At 44.4% G+C, this 24,874-nt stretch overlaps 1 protein-coding gene across 3 annotated transcripts in view; it reads left to right on the top strand.

Annotated features, from left to right (window-relative positions):
* The window catches only part of RFX1 (regulatory factor X1), a 1,726,663-nt gene that overhangs the window by 462,299 nt on the left and 1,239,490 nt on the right, over positions 1-24,874 (top strand). For all 3 annotated transcript variants that reach the window (XM_044057089.1, XM_044057092.1, XM_044057093.1), the window contains exon 7: positions 15,149-15,244. In XM_044057089.1, the coding sequence (XP_043913024.1) occupies positions 15,149-15,244 (96 nt within the window). The remainder of the gene's footprint in view (positions 1-15,148; positions 15,245-24,874) is intronic.

The following is a 24,874-nucleotide window of genomic DNA, read 5'->3' as shown; positions in this document are numbered from 1 at the left end:
GATTGGCCTCAGGGACTCCTTTATGCATTTCCCCCTTTTCCCCTAATTCCAAGACTCATACAGGAAGCAAAATCGTTGGGTTGCAAAATGATCCTCATTGCCCCCTATTGGCCTCGACAGATATAGTTTCCATTCCTGCACCTTCACCTTCTAGACCAGCCTTGGGTTCTGGACCAAGTGCCAGATCTTTTGATTCATCAGTCAGGTGGGTCACACCAATCCCTTCAGACTTTCAAGCTCACAGCTTGGTTTCTCCACTTCCTACCTTAGCCAGGCTTCCAAGTATCCCCCCCAGCAGTTCGCGATATTATTGTGTCCTCCCATAAGTCAACTACGAGAAAGACTTATGCTAGCAAATGGAAAAGATTTTCTTACTGGGCAGAATATAGAAACTTATACCCCCTTTCAGCCCCAGTCCATCAAATTCTAGAATTTCTAGCAGAGCTTTTTCAGTCAGGTGCGGCTGCTGCTACCATCAGGGTACAACTGGCAGCCATATCTAATTTTCATATTGGAATTCTTAATTCTAGCATAATGTCTCATAAGCTCTGCAAAACCTTCATGAGAGGAACATCTCTTCTTAGACCCCCAGTGAGGGATCTACCTCCTCCTTGGGATCTCAGTTTAGTTTTGACTTCTTTGATTCTGCCTCCCTTTGAACCAGCAGCTTCATGTCCCTTAAAATTTCTTTCTTGGAAAACACTCTTTCTGGTTGCTATTACCTCAACTAGACGTGTTTCAGAACTCCAAGCACTCTGTGTTCGTCCTCCATATATGGCGTCTCACAAAGATAGTTTCTCTGAGAACCAACCCATCATTCATACCAAAAGTCTGTTCAGAAAACAATTTAAATCAATCCATCGATCTCCCTGTCTTCTTTCCCAATTATAGCAACAAGGCAGAATACTGTCTTCACCAACTGGATGTGCACAGACAGTTACGTTTTTACCTCCATAGGACCAAAGAGCTAAGAAAGTCAGACCAATTATTTCTCTCCTATGCTCACAATAAGCAAGGCCTTCCAGTTTCTAAGGTAACCTTATCCAAATGGTTATCTGACACCATTGCCTTTATTTATCAGTTAAGACACAAACATCTACCAGCAAAACCGAAAGGTCATTCTACTAGAACATTAGCCACATCTGTAGCTTTTCAGTCTAAGTTGCCCATAGACTCAATTTGTGCAGCTGCCACTTGGGCAAACCCTCCTACCTTTATCTCTCATTACAAAGTGGATGTGGTCTCCCGGAGCAGGGCTTCCTTTGGTTCCACTGTTCTGAAGAGTCTGTTCCAGTGAGCCACCTGGGGTCTTTAGGTGCTAGGGACGCTATCCCAAGCAGCAAGAACGAAGGCGAGATGGGACAACTTAACATAAAGAAGTTATGTACCTACCATAATGTTCCATGTTAGTTGTCCTTCATCGCTCCTTCCTTCTTGCGTTCCCCCCCCTCCTTCCCCCTTCCTGGAGGATTGAGAGGAGTTCACTGTGGTTTCTCTGGCTGATTTCCTTTTTCTTGGTTCACATGCCAGGTAATTTTATGACAGTTTACTCTGATCTGTTATTTTGGTAAATCAGTTTTAGGTTACTGGTTTCTTTATATTAGTGTGCGCTATCACAAACGAGATCTGGGTAGCTGACGCTGGGCATTCTGGGATAAGGGTTAGCCTTGAGCCAGTAAATAGCTCTCGAGCTATAGAAGTAGGCCAAGTTGGAGCCAAGGATCGACTCCAAAACAAACAGCAAGAAGGAAGGTGAGATGGACAACTAACATGGAACGTTATGGTAGGTACATAACTTCTTTTTCCCTTCAGTCAGTTTCTGCAGCTTGTGGTTTATCACACGTTCCCTTCAGTCAGTTTCTGCTGCTTCTGGTGTACCACATTTTCCCTTCAGTCAGTTTCCTGCTGTGTGGTGTACCACACATTCCCTTCAGTCAGTTTCTGCAGCTTGTGGTGTATCGCACGTTCCCTTCAGTCAGTTTCTGCTGCTTGTGGTGTACCACACGTTCCCTTCAGTCAGTTTCTGCTGCTTGTGGTGTACCACACTTTCTCTTCAGTCAGGTTCTGCTGCTTGTTGTGGTGTACCACACTTTCCCTTCAGTCAGTTTCTGCTGATTCTGGTGTACCACACATTCCCTTCACTCCGTTTCCTCCTGCTTCTGGTGTACCACACGATGTTCATCGTGCATACAGCTGCAGTCATAACAGATGGGTTCTCCTGCCGTCAGGCAGGTCCTCGGTCGGCCGAATTCCAAAGTCTAGGTCCGGCGTCGGTTGTTGTCGCTTCTTCCCTGACGTCAGTGCGACAGGGGTATAAAAGAACCAGCCGACGCCATTTTCTTCAGTCTTTCTTGCCGCGCGGTGCCCGAAGCAGAAGCAGTTCGCAAGTGCCGGTCGGCCAGCTCCTGAGATTACGAAAAATTTGGAACCGAAGTCTTCTTAAAAGCTAAGTACCCCGTTGGGGAAACTTTTTCTTGCCTCAGACCGATGTCAGACAAAGTTAATAATTGTATTTCTTGTGGGAAGCAAATACCGCTTAAGGATTTCCATTCCCTCTGTATACCTTGTTTAGGCCCAGACCACGACGTCTCAGTCTGTCGCTTTTGTGCTACATTCAACAAACGCACTATTAAGCGTCGGGCGGAGTTCGCCCAGCATTATTTTGGGAAAGCATTTAACTATACTATGTCGTCAGATACTCCGACTCCGGTCTTGTCTATAAAACGCAAAGACAAGGACCGACACTCGAGGTCCACGGCCTCTACCGACACCACGCCAAAGCTGACTACACGTGGTCCGGTTCTCAGCGAGGCACCTACGCAGCCCCTGATTACCGACGACACATCTTTGGCGGTGTGTCCTGTACCCGAGGTCGCAGGCTCCTCGGCCCACATCCTGACTACAGATACCGAAGCCACGCTTGGCGTTGAAACACAGAATGTGGACAGGTCCACCTCCATCCAAGGTGTCTTCAGACCTTCCTCTTTTTTCTCCATCAAGGCTTTCACCAAGTCTAAAGCTACCATGCACCCTAAGAGACCAGCTACACAGGGCCCATCTCCAAGCCCCATGCCTAAGAAACAGATGCTTAAAATGGCTGAGGATTTAATTACTCTAATCAGAGGTTCTCAGCCACCTCCGGACAAAAGACCCAGAGTGGAGGAAGATTCCCCCTCCTCTGATCAGGGCTCCATTATTTCAGAGCACTCTGATTATCAGGAACAGTCTTACTCCCCTTTTGAAGACTCTGATGCAGAGAAATCTATTCCTTCTGTATCCCCCCCTGAGGATTACTCATTTGGTGAAACTCTGCATACCTTAAGGGAACACTTCCACTGGGAAGGCCAGGATTATTCAGATTCCAAAAAAAGGCTCAGGGAATTTCTTTTGTTACCCCAGCACAGGCCTCTGGCTATACCTCCTGTCCTGGACATCCTAGATGATGTTTACTCGGAGGCCTGCCTTAACCCGGACTCTCTTCCTCCAGCTCCAGTTAAGCCTGATAGGTACTACAGGGTTCCTGACTCACACCAGTTTCTATACAAAAGCCAGGCTGCTGACCTAGAAACCATCTCACAGGGGCCCAAGGGAGTTAAGGCTTCCATTGCCAAAAACCCATTGCCTTCCGAGAGAGATTCCAGATCCTTAGAAAGGTGGGGAAAAAAGGTATATACCTCGGCTACCTTATCCATGAGGGCCTTAAACTGTCAGTTTCATATGCTAAAATACCAACAGTTTCTGTTATCTCAATTGAAAAGTAAAATGTCACAACCTGAACAACCAGACATGAAGGAGTTGCAGGATTTGATGCATAGTGCAGAACAAGTGGGTAAACATACCTTACAATGTGGTTTTGATGCTCTAGAGGCCTCATGTAGAGCTGCTGTTACAGGCTCAGTCATACGTAGGCATGCCTGGCTCAAGGAACAAGCCTTGCCTGATCATGTCAAAGCTAAATTATTAGACGCCCCTCTTCAAAAGGATGTACTATTTGGGGCAAATGCTGAGGAAGTATTACGGAAAATGGAGGAAAAGGCTAAATCAATGCAAACTGTGAAAGAATTTCTGCAGGTTCAACCCCCACGTTTTAGTAGAAATTGGCCTTCCAAAAACTGGGCCTTTCCTGCCACAGACAGACCCCAAAGAGGCAGATACAGGCGCCCAAGGGGCACAGGACAAACACAAGGCTCGTACAGAGGCAGACAATGGCAAGCTCCTACACAAAGAGGTGGTGAGGACAACTCGCAATCTTTCAGAAAGCAAAACCAATGACTTTCCCCTTTGCATGCCAACCAGGTCCCAAATGGCAGCCCCCTTAGGAGGAAAGCTGGCACTATTCTCAATAAATTGGCATATTGTCACAAAGGACAAATGGATCCTGAACATTATAAACAGAGGCTACAAATTCCATTTTCATGCCCTTCCAAAAATGAAAGGCATGCCAAACCTGCCACACAATCAAAGGGCAGAGGCACAAAAGCAAATTTCAGATCTTATAAACATGAAAGCTATTCAGGAGGTACCTACACAAGAACAAGGTCAAGGTTTTTATTCCAGGCTATTTCTGGTGCCAAGGAAGGGAAAAGATTGGAGACCTATTTTGGATCTTTCCATCCTAAACACATTCCTACTCGTACCAAAATTCAAGATGCTCACTTTACAGCAACTTCTTCCCATGCTGGGCAAGGAGTCTTGGCTGATAACATTGGACCTCAAGGAGGCATACCTGCATGCCCCAATCAGAAAAAATTGCAGAAGATACCTCAGATTTCTTGCAGGTTCAATCCATTATCAATTCTCTGCATTGCCCTTTGGTTTATCTACTGCGCCCAGAGTATTCACAAAATGCCTGGCATCAGTAATTGCCTACTGCAGACTTCAAAGGATACAAATATACCCTTATTTGGACGACTGCCTGATCCAAGTGGACAGCAAGCACATTCTTCTGAAACATCTGGCTTATGTAATAATGTTATTAAACTCTCTAGGATACACAGTCAGCAAAGAGAAATCAAGACTAATACCCTCTCGGAAGATAATTTTCCTGGGTGCCAATTTGGACACAAACACCCAGATGGCCTACCTCATGCCAGAGAAGCAGGGGCAACTAATTCAATATTTCAGAACACTGGCAAATTGCACCAGGCTGACTGCAAGGAAAATCCTGCAGGCTCTGGGATTCATGGCATCTTGCATCTTACTAATCCCATGTGCAAAGCTGCATATGAGAAAACTACAATGGTACCTAAAAAACATATGGTCTCAACACAGCCACAGTTTGGAAACAATAATACCACTAATTCCATGTCTACAAAAGGAATTTCTGTGGTGGGCTCAAGCATGCCAAACAAACACAGGCCTTCCATGCAGCAAGCCTCAAGCAAATCAAGTCATCACAACAGACGCCTCGGACTACGCCTGGGGGGCGCACATGACAGACCGGTGCATTCAGGGCAAATGGACCCAAAAAGAAAAGCACCTTCACATCAATCAAAAAGAAATGCTAGCAGTGATAAATGCTATTACAGCTTTCAAGGACCTTCTACAACCAGGCCAGCTATTGATAAGGACAGACAACACCACAGTTATGTGGTAAATAAACAAGCAGGGAGGAACACATTGTTATCCCCTATGCAGACTGGCCATGTCACTTTGGAACATGGCCATGGACTTACAAATGGAACTACAAGCACAGAACTTGCCAGGCAAGGAAAACACGCTGGCAGACAACCTAAGCAGGAATATGACAGATCCACACGAATGGAAGTTGCATCCAAAAGTTTTTACAGAAATAATCCAAGAATGGGGAAGGCCAGACATAGATCTCTTTGCCTCCCACAAAAACCATCAATTGACAAAATTCTGCTCAAGGATCTTCCATCCAAAGGCTTGGAGAGTGGACGCTCTCTCTTTCAGTTGGACATCAATGACAGTTTATGCCTTCCCACCTCTTCCTCTGCTGCCCAAAGTCCTATTGAAGACCAGAGCAGACAGACCAAAGATGATCCTCATTGCTCCGGACTGGCCAAGACAACACTGGTACCCACTCCTGAGGAGCCTGACGCATTCCCCACCATGGACCCTGCCTCTAATGCCTCTTCTTCTGACTCAGCACAGCTTCAAAACTCTTCACAGTCAGCTGAAAACACTCAATCTAGCCGCATGGAAGATTCCTTAGCATCGCAGCAGGCCCTGCTCTCCAAGGAGGTGCAGGATGTCATTTTGGAGGCCAGAAGGCCATCAACTAGAAAAGCTTACTCTGCAAAATGGAAACGTTTTTGTGTTTGGAATGAGAAAAAGGGCCAGCGCCCTGGAAAACTGAATTTACCTCAAATACTACAATATTTGGCTGAACTGCTAAGCAGTGGACTTTCGTTCTCCTCCATCAAAATCCATGCCTCAGCCATTTCTGCAGAATACAACACTGATCCACCTTTATTCTCTCACCCTCTATTAAGACAGTTCCTCAGAGGGGCTATGAATTTAAGACCTCCAAGAAAGCAACCAATATCTGCTTGGGATCTTAATTTCATTCTGGAAAAACTGACTTTGCCTCCTTTTGAGCCAGCTGCCTCATCAGATTTACAATATTTGTCCTGGAAAACAGCTTTCCTTCTGGCTATCACTTCAGCTCGTAGAGTTTCAGAACTACAGGCTCTTATGGCTGTCCAGCCTTTTATCATCTTCCATCAGGACAGAGTTTCATTACGTACCAACCCGTCCTTTATGCCTAAAGTGGTATCCAGGGTAGCTTTAAATCAGGCCATACATTTACCTACTTTTTATCCTAATCCTCAAAACAAAGGGGAGAGATTACTGCATTCCTTGGACATCCACAGACAACTGCGTTATTATTTGGACAGAACAAAACCTTTCAGAAAATCAGAACAGCTTTTTGTGGCCTATGTGGTAGGAATTCAAGGAAAGTCAATATCCAAACAGACAATCTCAAAATGGATAGCCCACTGCATACGCCTTTGCTATTCCTTTCATGGCAAAACTGTACCTACAGGCATTAGAACTCATTCTACCAGGGCCACAGCCACCTCTGCAGCCTTCCTCAGAGGAGTTCCTACCAAGGATATTTTAGAAGCAGCCACTTGGAGTTCTGTGCATACCTTCTCTAAGCACTACAACCTACCATTATACTCCAAATCTAGAGCAGGCTTTGCCACTGCAGTCTTGCAGGGCATTTTGGCTCCTCCTAGCTCCACCTAGTGCCTACCACCCCTTTCTTAGCTTTGGGATTCTACCCATCTGTTATGACTGCAGCTGTATGCACGATGAACATAGTACAGTTTTGTACCTACCATAAATGTAGATGTTCGAGTGCTAATACAGCTGCAGTCCAGGTTTCCTCCCTCCTTCCCCTCTAGGGGTCTTCTTTTATGGTGTATTTGCTTGCAACTACTGGTCTTTGATTATATTGCATTGCATTATTACATAATTTTATGTATTGCCTTCTTTCTGGGGGCACCTGACATCTGGGGCAAGAAAAACTGAAGAAAATGGCGTCGGCTGGTTCTTTTATACCCCTGTCGCACTGACGTCAGGGAAGAAGCGACGACAACCGACGCCGGACCTAGACTTTGGAATTCGGCCGACCGAGGACCCGCCTGACGGCAGGAGAACCCATCTGTTATGACTGCAGCTGTATTAGCACTCGAACATCTACATTTATGGTAGGTACAAAACTGTACTTTCCCTTCCGTCAGTTTCTGCTGCTTGTGGTGTATCGCACGTTCCCTTCAGTCAGTTTCCTGCTGTGTGGTGTATTACATGTTCCCTTCAGTCAGTTTCCTGCTGTGTGGTGTACCACATGTTCCCTTCAGTCAGTTTCCTGCTGCTTGTGGTGTACCACACGTTACCTTCAGTCAGTTTCTGCTGCTTGTTGTGGTGTACCACACTTTCCCTTCAGTCAGTTTCTTCTGCTTCTGGTGTACCACACCTTCCCTTCAGTCAGTTTCCTGCTGTGTGGTGTACCACATGTTCCCTACAGTCAGTTACCTGCTGCTTGTGGTGTACCACACATTCCCTTCAGTTAGTTTCTGCTGCTTGTGGTGTACCCACACGTTCTCTTCACTCAGTTTCCTCCTGCTTGTGGTGTACCACATGTTCCCTTCCGTCAGTTTCTGCTGCTTGTGGTGTACCACGCATTCACTTCAGTCAGTTTCTGCTGCTTGTGGTGTATCGCATGTTCCCTTCAGTCAGTTTCCTGCTGTGTTGTGTGCCACACAATGTTCATCGTGTTACACTGCTGCAGTCATTACACTTGGGTTATCCTGCCATCAGGCGGTCTCGCAGTCGGCCAGAGTTCCAAAGTCTTGGTCCGGCATCGGTTGCTGTTGCCTCCTCCCTGACGTCAGTGCGACGGGTATATAAGATGCAGCCGACACCATTTTCTTCAGTCTTTCTTGCCGCGCGGTGCCCAAAGCAGAAGCAGTTCACAAGTGCCGGTCGGCCGACTCCTGAGATTTTCATTCCGAATCCAGAACCGAAGTCTTCTAAAAAAGCTAAGTACCCCGTTGGGGAAACTTTTTCTTGCCTCAGACCGATGTGAGTAAATGTTAATAACTGTATTTCTTGTGGGAAGCAAATACCTCATAAGGATTTTCACTCCTATTGTATTCCATGCCTAGGCCCTGACCACAACGTCACTGGTTGTCGGTTTTGTGCTAGGTTTAACAAGCACACTATTAAACGTCGGTTTGATTTTGCCCGACATTATTTTGGCAGAAGATTGAATTACACCATGCCGTCGGAAATTCCAACGACCGCAATGCATAAAAAACGCAAGGACAGGCATCCGAGGCCCAAAACTGACGACGAGGCCTCTTCTAGGCCGGTTGCCGGTTCTCCGGTTTTCAGCGAGGCACCTACGCTGCCCCTGACGACCCCTTCCACAGAACCACAGACCGCCTCTGACTCCCACGTGGAGCTGGCTGGGCCTTCGGACGCACTAGGTTTTCAGCTTTCCGATCCTAACCCTTCAGAGGGAATCGAAGTAGCTCAGCAATCCACAGCTACAGAGGGTGTTTTCAGACCTACCCAGTTAACCATTAAACCCTCTGCTAAGTCTAAGCCCCCCTTAAAAGCAAAGAAACAGACACAACTCTCTCCAGGACAGGCTTCCATGCCTAAGAAACAAATGCTAAAAATGGCCGAGGTCCTAATCACCCTGATCAGGGAGTCCCATCCCCCTCCTGATAAAAGGCCCAGACAGGATGCAGACTATGAATCTTCTGACCAGGTGTCCATTTCCTCAGACTCTTCCTCGGACCTAGGATATACTTTACCCCCTTATGAGGATTCTGATGCTGAAGAATCAATTCTATCAGCCTCTCCGCCTGAGGATTACTCCTTTGGGGAGACCTTACATACCATGAGGGAACATTTCCATTGGGAAGCCAGGATTACTCAGAATCCAAGAAAAGGCTCAGAGACTTCCTTTTATTGCCTCAACACAGACCCCTTGCTATCCCGCCAGTTTTAGATATTGTGGATGATGTGAACACTGAATCAAGTTTAATCCCTGACTCCTTACCCCCAGCCCCAGTTAAACCTGATAGATATTACAGAGTCCCTGCCTCTCACAAATTTCTGTACAAAAGCCCTGTTGCTGACCCTGAAACTATTTCTCGGGGACCCAAAGGGATTAAGGCCTCATCAGCAAAAAACCCAGTTCCCTCTGACAGATATTCCAGAGCATTAGACAGATGGGGAAAGAAGGTATATATGTCTGCAACTTTAGCAACGAGAGCCTTGAATTGCCAGTTTCACATGCTAAAATATCAGCAATTTTTGATGTCTCAGTTAAAACAAAAGATGCTTCCAGATTCAGATCCTCCTAACCTTAAAGAAATGCAGGATTTATTGTATGCAGCTGAACAAGTGGGAAAACATACTTTGCAATGTGGGTTTGATTCCTTAGAGGCCTCCTGTAGAGCAGCAGTTACAGGCTCTGTCATTAGAAGGCATGCTTGGTTAAAAGAACATACGTTACCAGATCATGTTAAGGTCAAATTATTGGATGCACCTTTGCAGCGGGATGTGCTGTTTGGTGTTAAGGCAGAGGAGGTATTAAAGAAGATGGAGGATAAGGCAAAATCTATGCAAACGGTGAAAGATTTCTTACAGGTTCATCCTCCTCGTTTTAGCAGAAGTTGGCCAACAAAGTATTGGTCCTTTCCAGCCACAGATAGACCTCAAAGGGGCAGATACAGACGTCCAAGAGGTAGAGGTCAGACACAAGCCCCTTACAGGCTTCGACAATCGAGTACACCAGGCCAGAAAGAAGGGGGAGACAGGCCTCAACCTTATAAAAAGCAGCCTCAATAACTTTCCACTGTAGCTGCCAAACAGCTCTCTCTTGGCAGCCCCCTTAGGAGGAAAACTGGCACTTTTCTATCGCATTGCATCACCAAAGACAAATGGGTTCTCAGCATTGTATCTCAAGGTTACAGGTTCCACTTTCACACTTTGCCAAGGTTAAAAGGAATGCCAAATCTGCCACCAAATCAATGGGCAGAGGCTCAAAAACAAATTACAGCACTCATGGACATGAGAGCTATTCAAAAGGTACCACCACAGGAACAAGGACAAGGATTTTACTCAAAAATCTTTCTGGTTCGCAGAAAGGACAAAGCCTGGAGACCCATTCTGGACCTTTCTTCACTAAACACTTACCTGGATGTTCCGAAATTCAAGATGTTGACATTACAGCAGCTTCTTCCCATGCTGGGCAAGAAAGCTTGGCTCGTGACTTTGGACCTCAAAGAGGCATACCTGCATGTCCCTATCAGACAAAACTGCAGAAGATACCTCAGATTTCTAGCTGGTTCAATGCACTATCAATTCTCTGCACTGCCCTTTGGCTTATCTACTGCGCCCAGGGTCTTCACAAAGTGCCTGGCACCAGTAATTGCATTTTGCAGGCAAAAAGGAATTCAGATTTATCCATACCTGGACGACTGGCTGATTCAAGCAGAGATCAAGGACATTCTACTAAAGCATCTGGCGTACGTAAAAAAGTTATTAAGTTGCCTGGGGTACACAGTAAACGAAAAGAAATCAAAACTAGTACCCTCACAAGAGATAATATTCTTGGGTGCCAGCTTGAACACAACGGCCCTGATGGCTTTTCTTACGCCAGACAAGCAAGGACAACTGACTCGATATTTTCATTTAATGGCAACAAAGACCCAACTCCCTGCAAGAAAAATTCTGCAGGCCTTGGGCTACATGGCATCTTGCATACTACTAATTCCATATGCCAGACTGCATATGAGGAAACTACAATGGTACCTAAAGAGCGTATGGTCTCAACACTGTCAAAGTTTGGAAACAGTTATACCACTAATTCCTTGCCTACAACAGGAGTTTCGATGGTGGGCACAAGCTTGTCACCTCAACAAGGGACAGCCTTTCACTCAACCCACAGCCAGGCAGACACTGACAACAGATGCATCGGATTACGCCTGGGGAGCACACATGGCAGGAAAATGTATCCAGGGCGAGTGGCCCACAGAGCAAAGACATCTCCACATCAATCAAAAAGAGATGCTAGCTGTACAAAATGCTGTTATAGCTTTCAAGGACCTGCTGCATCCAGGACAATTACTACTAAAGACAGACAACACCACAGTTATGTGGTACATAAACAAGCAAGGGGGCACACACTCCTACCCCCTCTGCAGACAAGCCATGACCTTCTGGAACACAGCTCTAAACTACCAAGTTCATCTGCAAGCACAATTCCTGCTAGGAGAGAAAAACACACTGGCAGACAACCTAAGCAGAAACATTATGGACCCACACGAATGGGAACTGAACCCACAAATATTCAGAATGATAACACAGAAATGGTGGTGCCCGGACATAGATCTGTTTGCTTCCCCAAAGAACTGCCAATTACAGAAATTCTGCACAAGGAGCTACCATCCACAAGCATGGAAAGTGAATGCCCTCTCATTCAGCTGGAAAAAACTACAAGTATACGCTTTCCCTCCTTTACCTCTCCTTCCAAAGGTACTCATAAAAGCCAGGCAGGAAGAGCCAGAAATGATCCTGATTGCACCAGACTGGCCACGCCAGCACTGGTACCCAATCTTAAAGAACTTAGCACAAGAACCACCCTGGATTTTGCCTCATATCCCACAGTTGCTGACACAGCACAACAATCAGATACTTCACAGCCAGCTAAAGACCTTAAATCTAGCTGCATGGAAAATTCCTTAGTCAAGCAAGCAATGCCTCTCTCCATAGCTGTTATGGATGTCATTCTGGAGGCCAGAAGGCCTAGCACCAGGAAAGCATACTCAGATAAATGGAAGAGATTCTGTGCCTGGAACCAAGCGCACAGCCTTGACCCTCTTTTCCCAAACATTCCTCAGATACTTCAATACTTAACTGAGATGCTGGACAAGGGCCTCTCTTTTTCATCCATCAAGATCCATGCCTCAGCTGTCTCTGCTCATTACAACACGGATCCACCAATTTTTTCTAATCCTTTGCTCAAACAGTACCTCAGAGGGGCTAAAAACATAAGACCGCCCCGGAGAGCACCTACACCAACTTGGGACCTCAACTTTGTTTTGGAAAAATTAACTTTACCTCCTTTTGAGCAAGCTAACACAGCAGAATTAAAATACATCTCTTGGAAAACTGCTCTGCTACTGGCAATAACATCAGCACGAAGAGTTTCAGAATTACAGGCACTAATGGCAGTGGAACCTTTCCTCATCTTCCACCAGGACAGGGTGTCTTTAAGAACTAACCCTACGTTTATACCAAAGGTGGTATCAAGTGTGGCTCTAAACCAAACTATTCACTTGCCAACTTTCTATCCAAAACCACAGAACAAAGGGGAGAGACTACTACATTCTTTGGACATTCACAGACAGTTACGCTTCTGCTTGGACAAAACCAAAGCTTTCAGAAAATCTGAACAATTATTGGTAGCATACGCTGCAGGAGCACAGGGAAAAGCCATTTCAAAGCAGACTATTTCAAAATGGATAGGACACTGTATACGTTTCTGCTATACCCACCATGGGAAACCTGTACCTAGCAGCATTAGATCTCACTCCACCAGGGCAACAGCCACTTCAACTGCCTACCTCAGAGGAGTACCTACCAAGGATATTTTGGAAGCAGCAACATGGAGTTCTGTGCATACCTTCACCAAACATTACCATTTGCCTTTATACTCCAAATCCAGAGCTGGCTTCACCTCTGCTGTACTGCAGGGTGTTATAGCCACCCCTAATGCCTTATAGATCCAGCCTCCCTACCTCAGCTTTGGGATTCTACCCAAGTGTAATGACTGCAGCAGTGTAACACGATGAACATAGTACAGTTTTGTACCTACCATAAATGTAGATGTTTGAGTGTAAACACTGCTGCAGTCCAGGTTACCCTCCCTCCTTCCCCTCTTACTTTCTAGTACTTACCTAGGTCATCTACCCTTTATTACCTATGGGGAGTATTTGCGGGTAACTAAAAATGGTTGTTTGCTTTTCTTTTGTATATTTTACTAGCAATTTGAATTGCCTACCTATTTGGGGGCACCTGACATCTGGGACAAGAAAACTGAAGAAAATGGCGTCGGCTGCATCTTATATACCCCTGTCACACTGACAACAGGGAGGAGGCGACAGCAACCGATGCCGGACCAAGACTTTGGAACTCTGGCCGACTGTGGGACCGCCTGATGGCAGGATAACCCAAGTGTAATGACTGCAGCAGTGTTTACACTCTAACATCTACATTTATGGTAGGTACAAAACTGTACTTTCCATTCAGTCAGTTTCCTGCTGTGTGGTGTACCACATGTTCCCTTCAGTCAGTTTCTGCTGCTTGTGGTGTACCACACTTTCCCTTCAGTCAGTTTCTTCTGCTTGTTGTGGTGTACCACATGTTCTCTTCAGTCAGTTTCTGCTGCTTGTGGTGTACCACACTTTCCCTTCAGTCAGTTTCTGCTCCTTGTTGTGGTGTACCACACTTTCCCTTCAGTCATTTTCTGCTGCTTGTTGTGGTGTACCACATGTTCTCTTCAGTCAGTTTCTGATGCTTGTGGTGTACCACACTTTCCCTTCAGTCAGTTTCTGCTCCTTGTTGTGGTGTACCAGATGTTCCCTTCAGTCAGGTTTCCTCCTACCTGTAGTGCTATACTTCACCTTCACATCCTATGGCATTTTGTGGTATGTATACAATTCCTCCCTTCAAAGCATTTCTTTTGTCTTGTGGTATTCCATATTTTTTCGGCCTGTTTGCTTTTCCTGTCTTATATTTTATATTACTGCTTCCCTTCCATTCAGCATTTTCTGTCCCTTTTGGCACACCATGTCTTCCATTCCTGTCCCGAAGGATCCAGTTTGGACTAGGTTCTCATGGCCAGAGAGCAAGACTTTAGCCATAACTGCATGATAGAGATTTCACTTCAGGTCTGATGTAATTTTCATTCATTCCTCAACAGATTGGTTCGTATCTGACTCTTGCCACTTGTATTTTGCAGTCTAGGATCCAACCCTCAAGCTCCTTCCTTTACCCGTAATGCCCCTGATCACTGCTTTACCTCACATTGCATTTGTTGTCTCTAAGCTATGTTAGAAAAAAGCATAATATATCCACAACGCTAATAGAAAGAGATGTAATAAAACAGAACAGGGGCTCAGACAGGAACAATGACTCCTGACAAACTCCATCAGGTCATTTCTAAAGCCAAGGAAGGAGAAAGGTGGAGGGAAGTTGAGGAAGAATGAAAATGGACAACACAGATGCATAGTTATGGTAAGTACATAACTTAAATTTTCTCATGACTGTCTCTGATCCGTCTGCTGAATTAAGATCGACTTTCATGAGAAGATGTGGCATGCATGTCTTGTGGGTGTGTTTGCTGTGCTGTCAGCGGGTAAATGGAGAGTAGTGTACTCTGCTTGTCTTAAATGGTATGGTATCATCTTTAACATCTGGGACAGCATTAACACAATTAGTACCCTAAAAATGGTGTCTGTTTCTTTCCTTTTCAGATCAAACAAACTAATGTGTAGAACTGATTTTTTTAATGCAAGTATATCGCACAAACTTAACTGCGTACATTGCATGTTTGACTGCTTTTCATGGTTACTTGTGTGTTATATTTCCACAGCGATCAGTTGTTCAGGCAACTCCTCAGACTGCAAAATCGGGCCAAGTTCAGCAGCTAACTGTTACCGGACTTCAGCAGGTTCATGTTACTCAGGAGGTATGTTACCATGTACTTTATGAGGGCTCAATCTCTGTCATCACATCAGCTCTGCTGTACCTTCATTCATTACCTCAAGGACCTGTCTTTTTCATGTGCCTTAGCCTGGACAGTGTATAGAATAAGTCAGATTGCTTGTGAAGTCAGCTTTTTTCCCCCCTCTAAACAGTTGTACTGTGTTGCATTGAACTGAATTTGTTGCCATTCTATAGGTGTGAGCAGGCATTTGCAATTAGGACTTGGCCCCAGGGGATTAAAATGTCAACATGTTGGCACATAAAATGGTTTCCGTCTCACACCTCAGCAGTGCATTCTCACTAGGCATCAGTAAATGCACCTCAGGGCCTCAGCGAGTTAAGCCCTTGAATTTGATGGTAGAGAATCAGAAAGCTGTGCACACCATAAACATTGATTACCGGATGACATGTGTCCTGAAGGGATATTCTTCATATGAGAAATTTAGCTGCAGTATCCTCTGCTTAGTTAGGTGATAAAGTTCTTGCCACACTTGCCAACACAGAATAGAGAGATAGAAAATTAAAATTTAGTGTAAATATTTTTATGATATGTGTTTTCCCAACAGGCCTTTGTATACTGCATACACAGCATTTCATGCTGATAAGATGACATATCAGCTGTTTGCTGACTGTCCCAAGTGCTGATGTAGCACTGTGCATTCCCTGTCCTTCTCTTATCTTTACTCTTCTGTGCGCAATGACTATGTACACTTATATGCACATGCTTGGTTAATACACATATGCACAGATACGTAGTTATGCACATAGCTTCATAGGTGTGTACTAGGCAAATGGCCCTGGAGCCTTTACAAGCCTAGCCCATAGGATTACAGATACAGGCATATCTGTGTGTGTTAGATATGCACAGATACACAGTTATGCACATACAGATATAGATGTGTGTATGTATGCGTGTATACATTTATTAACATGTTTATAACGAATTGATACAGGTGCATAAGAAAAAGGGAGAAAAACTAACAAAACAGAATTCGGTTACACAGAAGTTGAATATGAATGTGTAAGTAAAATATACCAAAGTTAAGTCATTTGCTTGTAAAAATACAGCAGTATGTGACATTTCTGATGATGTAAGTATATGACAATGTGAGTACATGAGCGTTTAGTGTCTAATAGTACTCATCCCTGAACATTTTTTTCTAGAAAATGCCTTTTGATGTTTTCTGGGTGAAGCAGTACTACTTTTTTTATTTTCTTGGAAATGGCAGCTTAAAAGGATAAACAGAATAGTAGTCTGTCTTCTTTGGGATTGGGATCTTGGTGAAAGTACCACAAAAATTCATGATAAATCATATTAAAGGTCCCTCTCAAAAATAAGTAAGTAGAAGAACTGGTCCCAGAATGGGATCTCTTCAGAATCACAAGCTGAGATGGGTAAACGCCAGTCATATAGTAATATAAAATGGATATAGAGAAGAGCTGCAGAAGGTAGCATTCTCCACAGTACAAACCAGCAAAATGTCTCCAGCAGAAATCACATTTCACAAGGGCCTCAAATATCCGAAACAAGTTTTAAGACTGGTCTCCTAATAAAAAATCAAGACACTTCCAGCCTCGGCACACATCATTGCAGACCCTGAAGAACCCTCAAACAGCACCTTCATTGACTTGGGAGAATACTTCTCCAACTGGCAGCTGTTAAAATCAACTGATAAACTTAAAACAAAGCTTAACACATCAGAGTCAAGTTAGCCATTCTCACTTGTTTAGTCTTGATGCAAGTTGATGTCAGAAGAAGTGGAAGAATAGCAGTCATCATACAAAAAATTGGGCCACTCAAGAATCCAGAATGGCTGCAGGAAAGCTGATGAGTTAACAAGTAGGATGATGACGATGGATTATCTCCACTGAATCAGCTAGCCCGAGTAAAATCAGGGCAGCAACAAGTGATAAAAAGGAAATTAAGGGAGTAGAGAGAAGGAAATAACAGAAACGGACTTTGTTGCCTTCTTTTCATCCGTATTCCTGTATAATTTAGTTCAGAGTCATTATGTATCTGAATGTGTGTGTGTGTGTGTGTGTGTGCGCGCACACGCGCAAGTTAGATTCCACTCAAAGACTCCTGTTTATTTTGCCTGAGGAAAGACTATGATGTCTCTTCCTAGAAACCCTGAAATTGCAAAGAAGACTTTATATATTAGAGCCAAAAAATAAAAGTTTACTCAGGTCAGAAGAAAGTTCCAGCCTTAATGCAAGCTGGCCATTCTTTAAGTTATTCAGCTGCTTCAGGGATCCGATCAGAAGAGGAAAATGGCACAGCCCTAGATTTTACAAGCCCCGAGGACTGCGGGCACAGATTGTGAGGCTGTAGTGACCCAGTCATCCCTGCAAAGACCTGGATGCTGGTCCTGGTGAGGCTCATCCTCATGCTTTTCTAGGGCAGTGACCCTCCAGAGAGGAGGCTTCTGCTGGTTTTACCTGTTTTGAGGTTCTTTTCTTTAGTCATTGCTGCCACTGTGCAGCCCTGCTAGAAGACCATGCTAACATTGGGAATGAACTGTGATTCTTTAGTGCCTAAATTAGTAGGCCTGAGGATGATGCCAGCTTCTCCAAAATTAGAGGAAAGGAAAGATACTCCAACTGTCCTCATCAGCTTTACTCCTTAAGGGAGTCTTCAGTAGGTTTGCAGTAATAGTAGTGTCAAGAGTTACACTTGCCTTGCAAGAGGTAGGCCCATGCCATTTCCCAGGCATCTGTATTCCCTCTACTGCCATCTTTGGAGTTTGGTTCAAAGGGGTTCCCAGAAGTATATTTGGTGGTCTGGTAGAAAACTAATATCTAGCCAGTACAATCATCTGTGTTTAAAGTTTTCCCCATTGACTAAGAAAAAGGAGCTTCCTCCTTCTGACAGATTTTTATCTATCTGTCTATCTTTCTATCTGCCTGTCTGTCTATCTATCTATCTATCTATCTATCTATCTATCTATCTATCTATCTATCTATCTATCTATCCATCCATCCATCCATCCATCCATCCATCCATCCTTTGTTGGCTAAGTTAGTCCCACTAGATAGTGGTCTCTGTTTAGGAGAGATCAGAGGTGGAATTTATACTGCTAGGGGAAATTTGGCCAGGGTATCAGGGAACTTCCCATGGGATCTTTTTCATCCACCTGAGCTGTCACCAGCAGGAGCACACAGGATTTTGGTTTAACATCTCATCTGAAGAACACCACACTCAGGAGTGTAACACCCTCCTAGTGTTACAGCGCATTATTAATAACCAAGTCGCCCACTGTGGGAATAGAACCCACAGACTTCTGGTCTTATAGGTTCATGCGTTCATAGCTGTCTACTAGGCTAACGGCCCTGGAGCCTATATAAGCCTAGCCCAGGAAGATTCCCTGGCATCATGCCACCCAAAGTTAGTTCCCAGTGCCCCTGTCAAGCAAGGCCACTGAAGTGATCCCCGGGGTGAACTTCTGTTGCCCATCCACTCGTCAAGATTTCTCTTAGAGGGCCATTGAAGTGCTCTGCTTGACGTGAATGGGAAGTTTGTTCCAGAGTTTGGGAAGTCTCTGGATTAGGAACCTGTCCCTCCAGCATGTTCTGTTTATTGTGGTAATTAGGTTTAGGTCCCTGGAGCGTGTAGAACAGAGGGATTGGGATTTCTTTAGGTGTGGCATATCTAACAGCTCTGGGTCAGACATGGCTTTGTAGGCCAAGCAGAGATCGCCTCTAAGTAGGCGATAAGAGACAGAGAGTATAGCTGGAGTTTTTTGAGTCTGTCCGTGTAGGGCATGTGTCTAAAGCCTAAGATCCTCTTAGTGAGGTATTTTTGTGGCCTTTCCAGTTGTTGTAGGTGTCTAGTAAGGTACAAACCAAATGGGGTGTTGTATTCTATAATAGGTCTAATGAGGAATGAGTAGAGAGGGATTATGACCTTTTTCTTTCTGGATGAGAAACATTTTTGTAATGAGATGTGCCACATAGAAGGACTTTCTGGCTACAGTGGCTATGTGGTTATCAAATGAGAGGTTGCTGTCAATCTGTGTCCCCAGGTCTCTTATCACACCTTCATTGTTTAGTGGACTACCACACCGAATTTTTCCCAAAGGGAATGACGATGCACTTTTTGGCATTGAGCTTAAGGCCATGGTTCTGGCACCAGTCACTGGTGTCAGTGAGGCCTTTTTGTAGAATGTCTACATCAGTTGGAGAATCAGTAATAGCTCCCAGTTTGCAATCATCTGTGAACTTGGTCAGCCAGAGTCCCTTTGTGTTGGCTTGAACTTCAGAGAAGTAGATGCCAAACAGGAGAGGACCTAGGACCGATCCCTGTGGGACACCACTTGTAACTGGTCAGTAGTCAGATTTGGAGCTCGCTAATTTCACAGTGTAGGTTCTATCAGTGAGCCAATTGGCAACCCATCTTATGACAGGGGTTTATGCCTAGTTTAGCGAGTCTATCTATGATTCCTGAGTGAGGGATGGTGTTGAAGGCCTTGGCAAGATCTAGGTAGGCTGTGTGAACTACCATGCCCTCATCCACGGCTCTGGTGACAGACTCGAAGAAGTCTATCAGGTTGAGCAGGCATGATCTACCTTTCACAAACCCAAACTGCTTGGAGTCCAGAGTTTGGAGATTCCTTATGTTCTTATTTATAAGGTCTATGATGATGCACTCCATAGCCTTACATATCAGACTCTGCAGACTAATGGGGGGGGGTTCCCGGGGTCAGTAGTCACTCCCCCTGTGTGGAGTGGGATGACCATAGCAGTGCGCCATTTGATAGGAACAAAGCCTAAAATGAGGCTGTGATTGAACAGGGTACTCGGGTGTGGTGCCAGTTCACTTTGTAATTCATGTAGATCACAGCCAGGGATATTATCAGGTCCCATGGAAGCTGTATTTTTGGCTTTGGACAGTGTGGTTTTTACCTGTGTAGCTGTGATAGTAGGGACTTGGCATTCATCAGGTATTGTGATAGGCCCTTTAGGGGGTGAAAGGGGGGTAAAGTTCGCACTGAACCTGTCTGGCAATATGGTGGCAATATCAGTTGGTTCTGTATATGTATTGCCACTGTGCTGTAACTCAGAGCAGATCTGAGTATTGCCATGTAGATTCTTGACATAACTATAGAATGCCTTGTGGCTGTCTTTAGAATCTGCAGCAATTTTGTTTCTGTAGCTAACTTTAGAGGATTTGATGATGGATCTCAGCTTTTTGCTGAGGCTAACAAAGGAGTTTTTCCAGTCTTGGGAATTCACCCTTTTCTGCAACAGTTTTTTCCTTCTGTTGTAGAGTTTGTTTATGGTGGGGGACCACCAGACTGGCTTCCTTTTTTTGGAGGAGAGCATCTTGGTTCTGTTTGGTATGGCCCATTCCATACACTTGTGTATGTGCTCATACAGTGCATTGGTGTATGATTCAGCAGTCATGCACCTATTTTCCATTTGTATGGGTGTCGTGAAGTTAGCCACCTCTGTTTTTAGAAGCCCAAAATTGGTTTTGGAGAAGTTTTTTACAGTGGTTTCCTTTGGGGGGTGAGGGGGATGTGTTTTTCCGTGGTGATTAGCTTGTGGTCAGATCTGACCAGGGAGGAGTTGATTACTGGGGTAGAGCAACGGTCGCCCATGTTAGTAATGACCAGGTCAAGGATGTTTCTACCCCTGGTGGGGGTAAGAATGAGTTGGTCCAGGGCGTTGGAATTGATGAATTCCAGAAAACGTTGAGCAAGTGTGTTGGTACATGAGTAATTTTTCCAGTTAATGGAGGAGTAGTTAGTCTCTCAGTATAAGGGTATTGGGTTGTACCCTAATATTTTCCAGTGTGTTTAGAAATGTGAAGTGGGAGTCTTGGGGCATGGTGGTGGATCTGTAGCATGCTACAACCTGGATTGCAGTTTTACCCAGTGTTAGTTGTACCTGAAGTGTCTCTGATGCGTTATGTTGGACTACTAGTATGGAGGTGTGGATATCCTTTATGAATGTGGAGACACCACCGCCTTTAGTGCTTTGGTTCAGGTTTAGGGTCCGAAAGGTGTGGTATGAATTATAGCCTGGCAGTGTTGGGGTTCTCTCCGGAGCCTTGAACTAGGTCTTGGTCACTGCACAGATGTTGATGTTCTCCATTTTAAGGAGTGCTTTGAGCGAATGCATTTTGAGATTTAGACTTCTAGCTTTGAGTAGCATAACCCTCAGATTTCATTTGTTTGTAGCTGTTATGGTGATAATTTTGTCTTCAGGACATTGCCTAAAAAGGCACTATAGGGGTGGCGAGAGCCTTGGCCACTATCCGGAATCCCTGGGGTGACAGATGCAGGCCATCACTGGCAAAGCATTGAGGTCTGTAGATCATGTCATCCCAGGCAGACAGATACTGGATCCCCTTAGGTTAACACCAGAAACTTAGCCAGTTGTTGAAGTCAATCACTTTTCTGCTTGTACTGTGGTATCATTCTGGGTGGCGGTAGGATGCTCCCCAGAGCTAGGATCATACCTGCCTAGGCTACAAGATCTTGAGTGCTCCTCTGTCTTTTTTCATGTAGTCAAGGAAGGTACTTCTCAGGTCATTCACACCAACATGGACAAATGACAGAGTCATATTTGTACCTGTTGTGGAGTGACCTAAGTGCGTACATTATGTGGCAGATCCTGGCACCTGACAGGCAGCTGACCATAACTTTCTCCTTGTTCAACCTAGTGAGTGGGACATCAGTGTGCCTTACTATTGAGTCACCTATGACTAGTGTATTGGGTAAGTTGTTTTGCCTTATGGGCTTTGGTTGAGTGGCACACTGTTTATGTGAGCTATGTGTCTCAGGGTTTGTGCTGGGATGTGGTGTTTGTTTGAGTTTCTGCCTCAAAGGTCTCTGTTGTTTGGGCAGAGTTTTATTGAGAGCATCCGTGAAAGTAGGTGTGTATTTTGTGTTGTTATGTGAGGGTTGTGGTGGTGTAAGTTCTGGAGGGCTATGTGTTGAATGTGGTGTGGTGCAGGTGTTAACCTTCTCCTCTTGACTGGCTAATCCAGTCTTGGCTGGAGAGTGCTTGGCTTCCATATTTGGCTATATATGTGCATCTCTCACAAGTCATAGTGTTGGGAGGTAAGAGGGGAGGGTTGTCTGTGTACATGTGGCAGTTGCTTCATTTCCTCCGGATACCCGAGTTCGCCAGGTTGACAGGAGAAAGCACAGGGAACTAACCTTTAGGCATGCCTGATATTAGCTCAATATATTAAGTACTGAAGCTTTTTACAGGAAAATGTCACTCAGTGTCTGAGTCTGTACAGAGCACTGCCAAACACTTGAGGGGAAACTAATACTTAGAACCTGAAAATTTAAGGATGAAGTATTTAGGCAGATATTCTGAAGTTAGGAAGAAATCAAGCAGTGCTTACTGAAAATAAAGAATTAGCTCATCAAGAATGATGGAGGGGAGTCGCATGAATGGCTACTGCCTGGCTACTACTAATGCTGGTCTCAGCACAGTTTCACTCTGTTGGGATACAATACTCCTTTGCTTCTTCTCTCACCAGAAGCAAAATATTAGCACCAATCTCAAGAAGAGAAGAGAAACAGGCCACGGACTGTTTGGTGATCCACAGTTTTGTTCCAGATGTTGCAAGGGTCTGCAGGCTTGTAGCCTTTTTCTGGTAGATGCCTCGAATAGCAGCCAGGCCAGTAAGGTACATTAAGCACAGGCACTCACTCTCCAACCAGAAAGAGTCCGGAATCAATGCACTCTGCTCCTACTGTCCCCAGGATCAGAATATAAGCACAGATTCACAGCTGTCACCTACAAGGCAGCTATTAAACTTTCTAGTGATCAGCAGTCTCCAGGAAATAATATAACTACACTCCTTCTCTCACCAGGACCAAAGGCAAATGCGGTACCTGTTGCTCTACTGACTTTGTGGAATTGTATCTTGAAGCAGAAGGTTTGATTTTTCTCTTCACAGATTCACTCCCCCATGGGATGTGATACTGACAACCATGAGACTTTGATTGGCCTTCCTTCCAGAGAATGCCTCTTTCAGACACACACTTTAGAGGGAGGGTGAAAAAAAAACTTCACCTCAAAAAAGCGGTATCTGGAGTAATACACATGGAAGAGCTCAAGCCATTGTCATTTCTTCCAGTCCTTGTGGCCTGTGAGGATGTCATTTTTCCAGTCTCCCCAGCCTTTGAGGAATGCATCAAAATCATCTTCCTTGAACTTCAGTTCTCCCCCTGTGACCTTAAGAAGCCAGGTAGATTCTACAGAGTTCAGGAGAAGTTTAAGTACTTTTAGAAGAATTATTTATCAAACTGTACAGTGATTTCATTATACACAGCCAAATTTTATCAAAAAAGTTTTGAAATACTTTGCAAAAAATGGGGGGAAATTGAGTCACTACCTAACCCCATTATACTCTGTTTCTTATGTGCTACAGTTTGTATTAATCACATAGCTTACTAGACAGATGTGATGCCTTGTGTAAATACTTTCAGTCTGAGTTTTCTTTAAAAGTAGTATAGAATTAGCTTTGCACAGTATCTCTTCAAGGCCCTTAAATATCGTATGCAGTGAAATGTCTAAAAAATATTAAATCTGATATTGTCAATTTTTCATATCATGCTCACATAAGGGGTCTGGATCTGATCCATTGGATCCAACTCAGCCATTAGCAAGCTCATGGCAATCAAAAAGCTCTTGGATGCCTCCCATTACCCATGATGCATCTCTCCCCATTACCTCCGATCTCGTTTGCTGCTTTGCGAAGATGTGGTCCGATCAACTAGCTCTTGGTGTCAGGTCATATATTTAATGTTCTTGTTCTTTAATAATCTCTATTTTCTTGTTTTGAATGTAATTTGCCTGTCTCTCTCTCCCTTGTAGAACCCTTTCTTGCCAGTAACTCTTTTATTTAGGTTGCTTTCTCTTCTTCTTTTCTTTCCTGCAGTAACAGCTTTTTTATAGGTTACTCCCCTTTCCCCTTACCATTTAGGTAACTCTTGAACTACTATTGTTAGTAGTTTCTCCCTTCACTGTCTATTTTCCTAAAAAAAAAAAAAAAATCATTTTGCTGTCCTTTTTCCCGTGTGTGTTAGTTTGTGTGATCTCTCTGCCTTCCCCTTTTCATTATGGCAGAGAAACAAGAGAAACTGGCCAGTTTCAAAACATTTTCAAAGTGCAGTCATACAATTCCAGTTAGCAACTTGTGCTGTGTCTGTGTTTGCTGCCTTGGGCCCCTTCACTTACAAGAGGATTGTGCTATATGCCATTCTTTTAATCACAGAGCTTTAGTTGAATGTAAAAACAAGCTCTTTCTAAGGGGTATGTTGCCTTCAGCATTTGGAGAAGCTGTCTCTGGAGGTAAAGAGAAATCGGATTCGGCCTCTAAAATGAGATCAGCTCATTCAAGCCCAGGTTCTTCTTTGTCCTCTAGATCTTTGGACAAAGCTAAGAAGAGACCATCTTTGACACCGATAGATATTTCGGAGCCGAAGTCAAAATCTTTGAAATCTTCTAGTTCTGATAAGCCTATGATCCGATCGGAGACTTCGACTCCGAACTCTACTTTGTTGTAGCTGACTTCTTTGGCTCCAATTCTGTCTGGTAAGGATGGATCAGATCCGTTGATGCTGAATCTGACTTCCAGTTCTTTTAA

Source organism: Protopterus annectens, chromosome 15.part0 (assembly GCF_019279795.1).
Source record: "Protopterus annectens isolate FY-2018-M chromosome 15.part0, PAN1.0, whole genome shotgun sequence".
NCBI classification, from domain to species: Eukaryota; Metazoa; Chordata; order Ceratodontiformes; family Protopteridae; genus Protopterus; species Protopterus annectens.
This window is presented reverse-complemented; position numbering and strand designations above follow the sequence as displayed.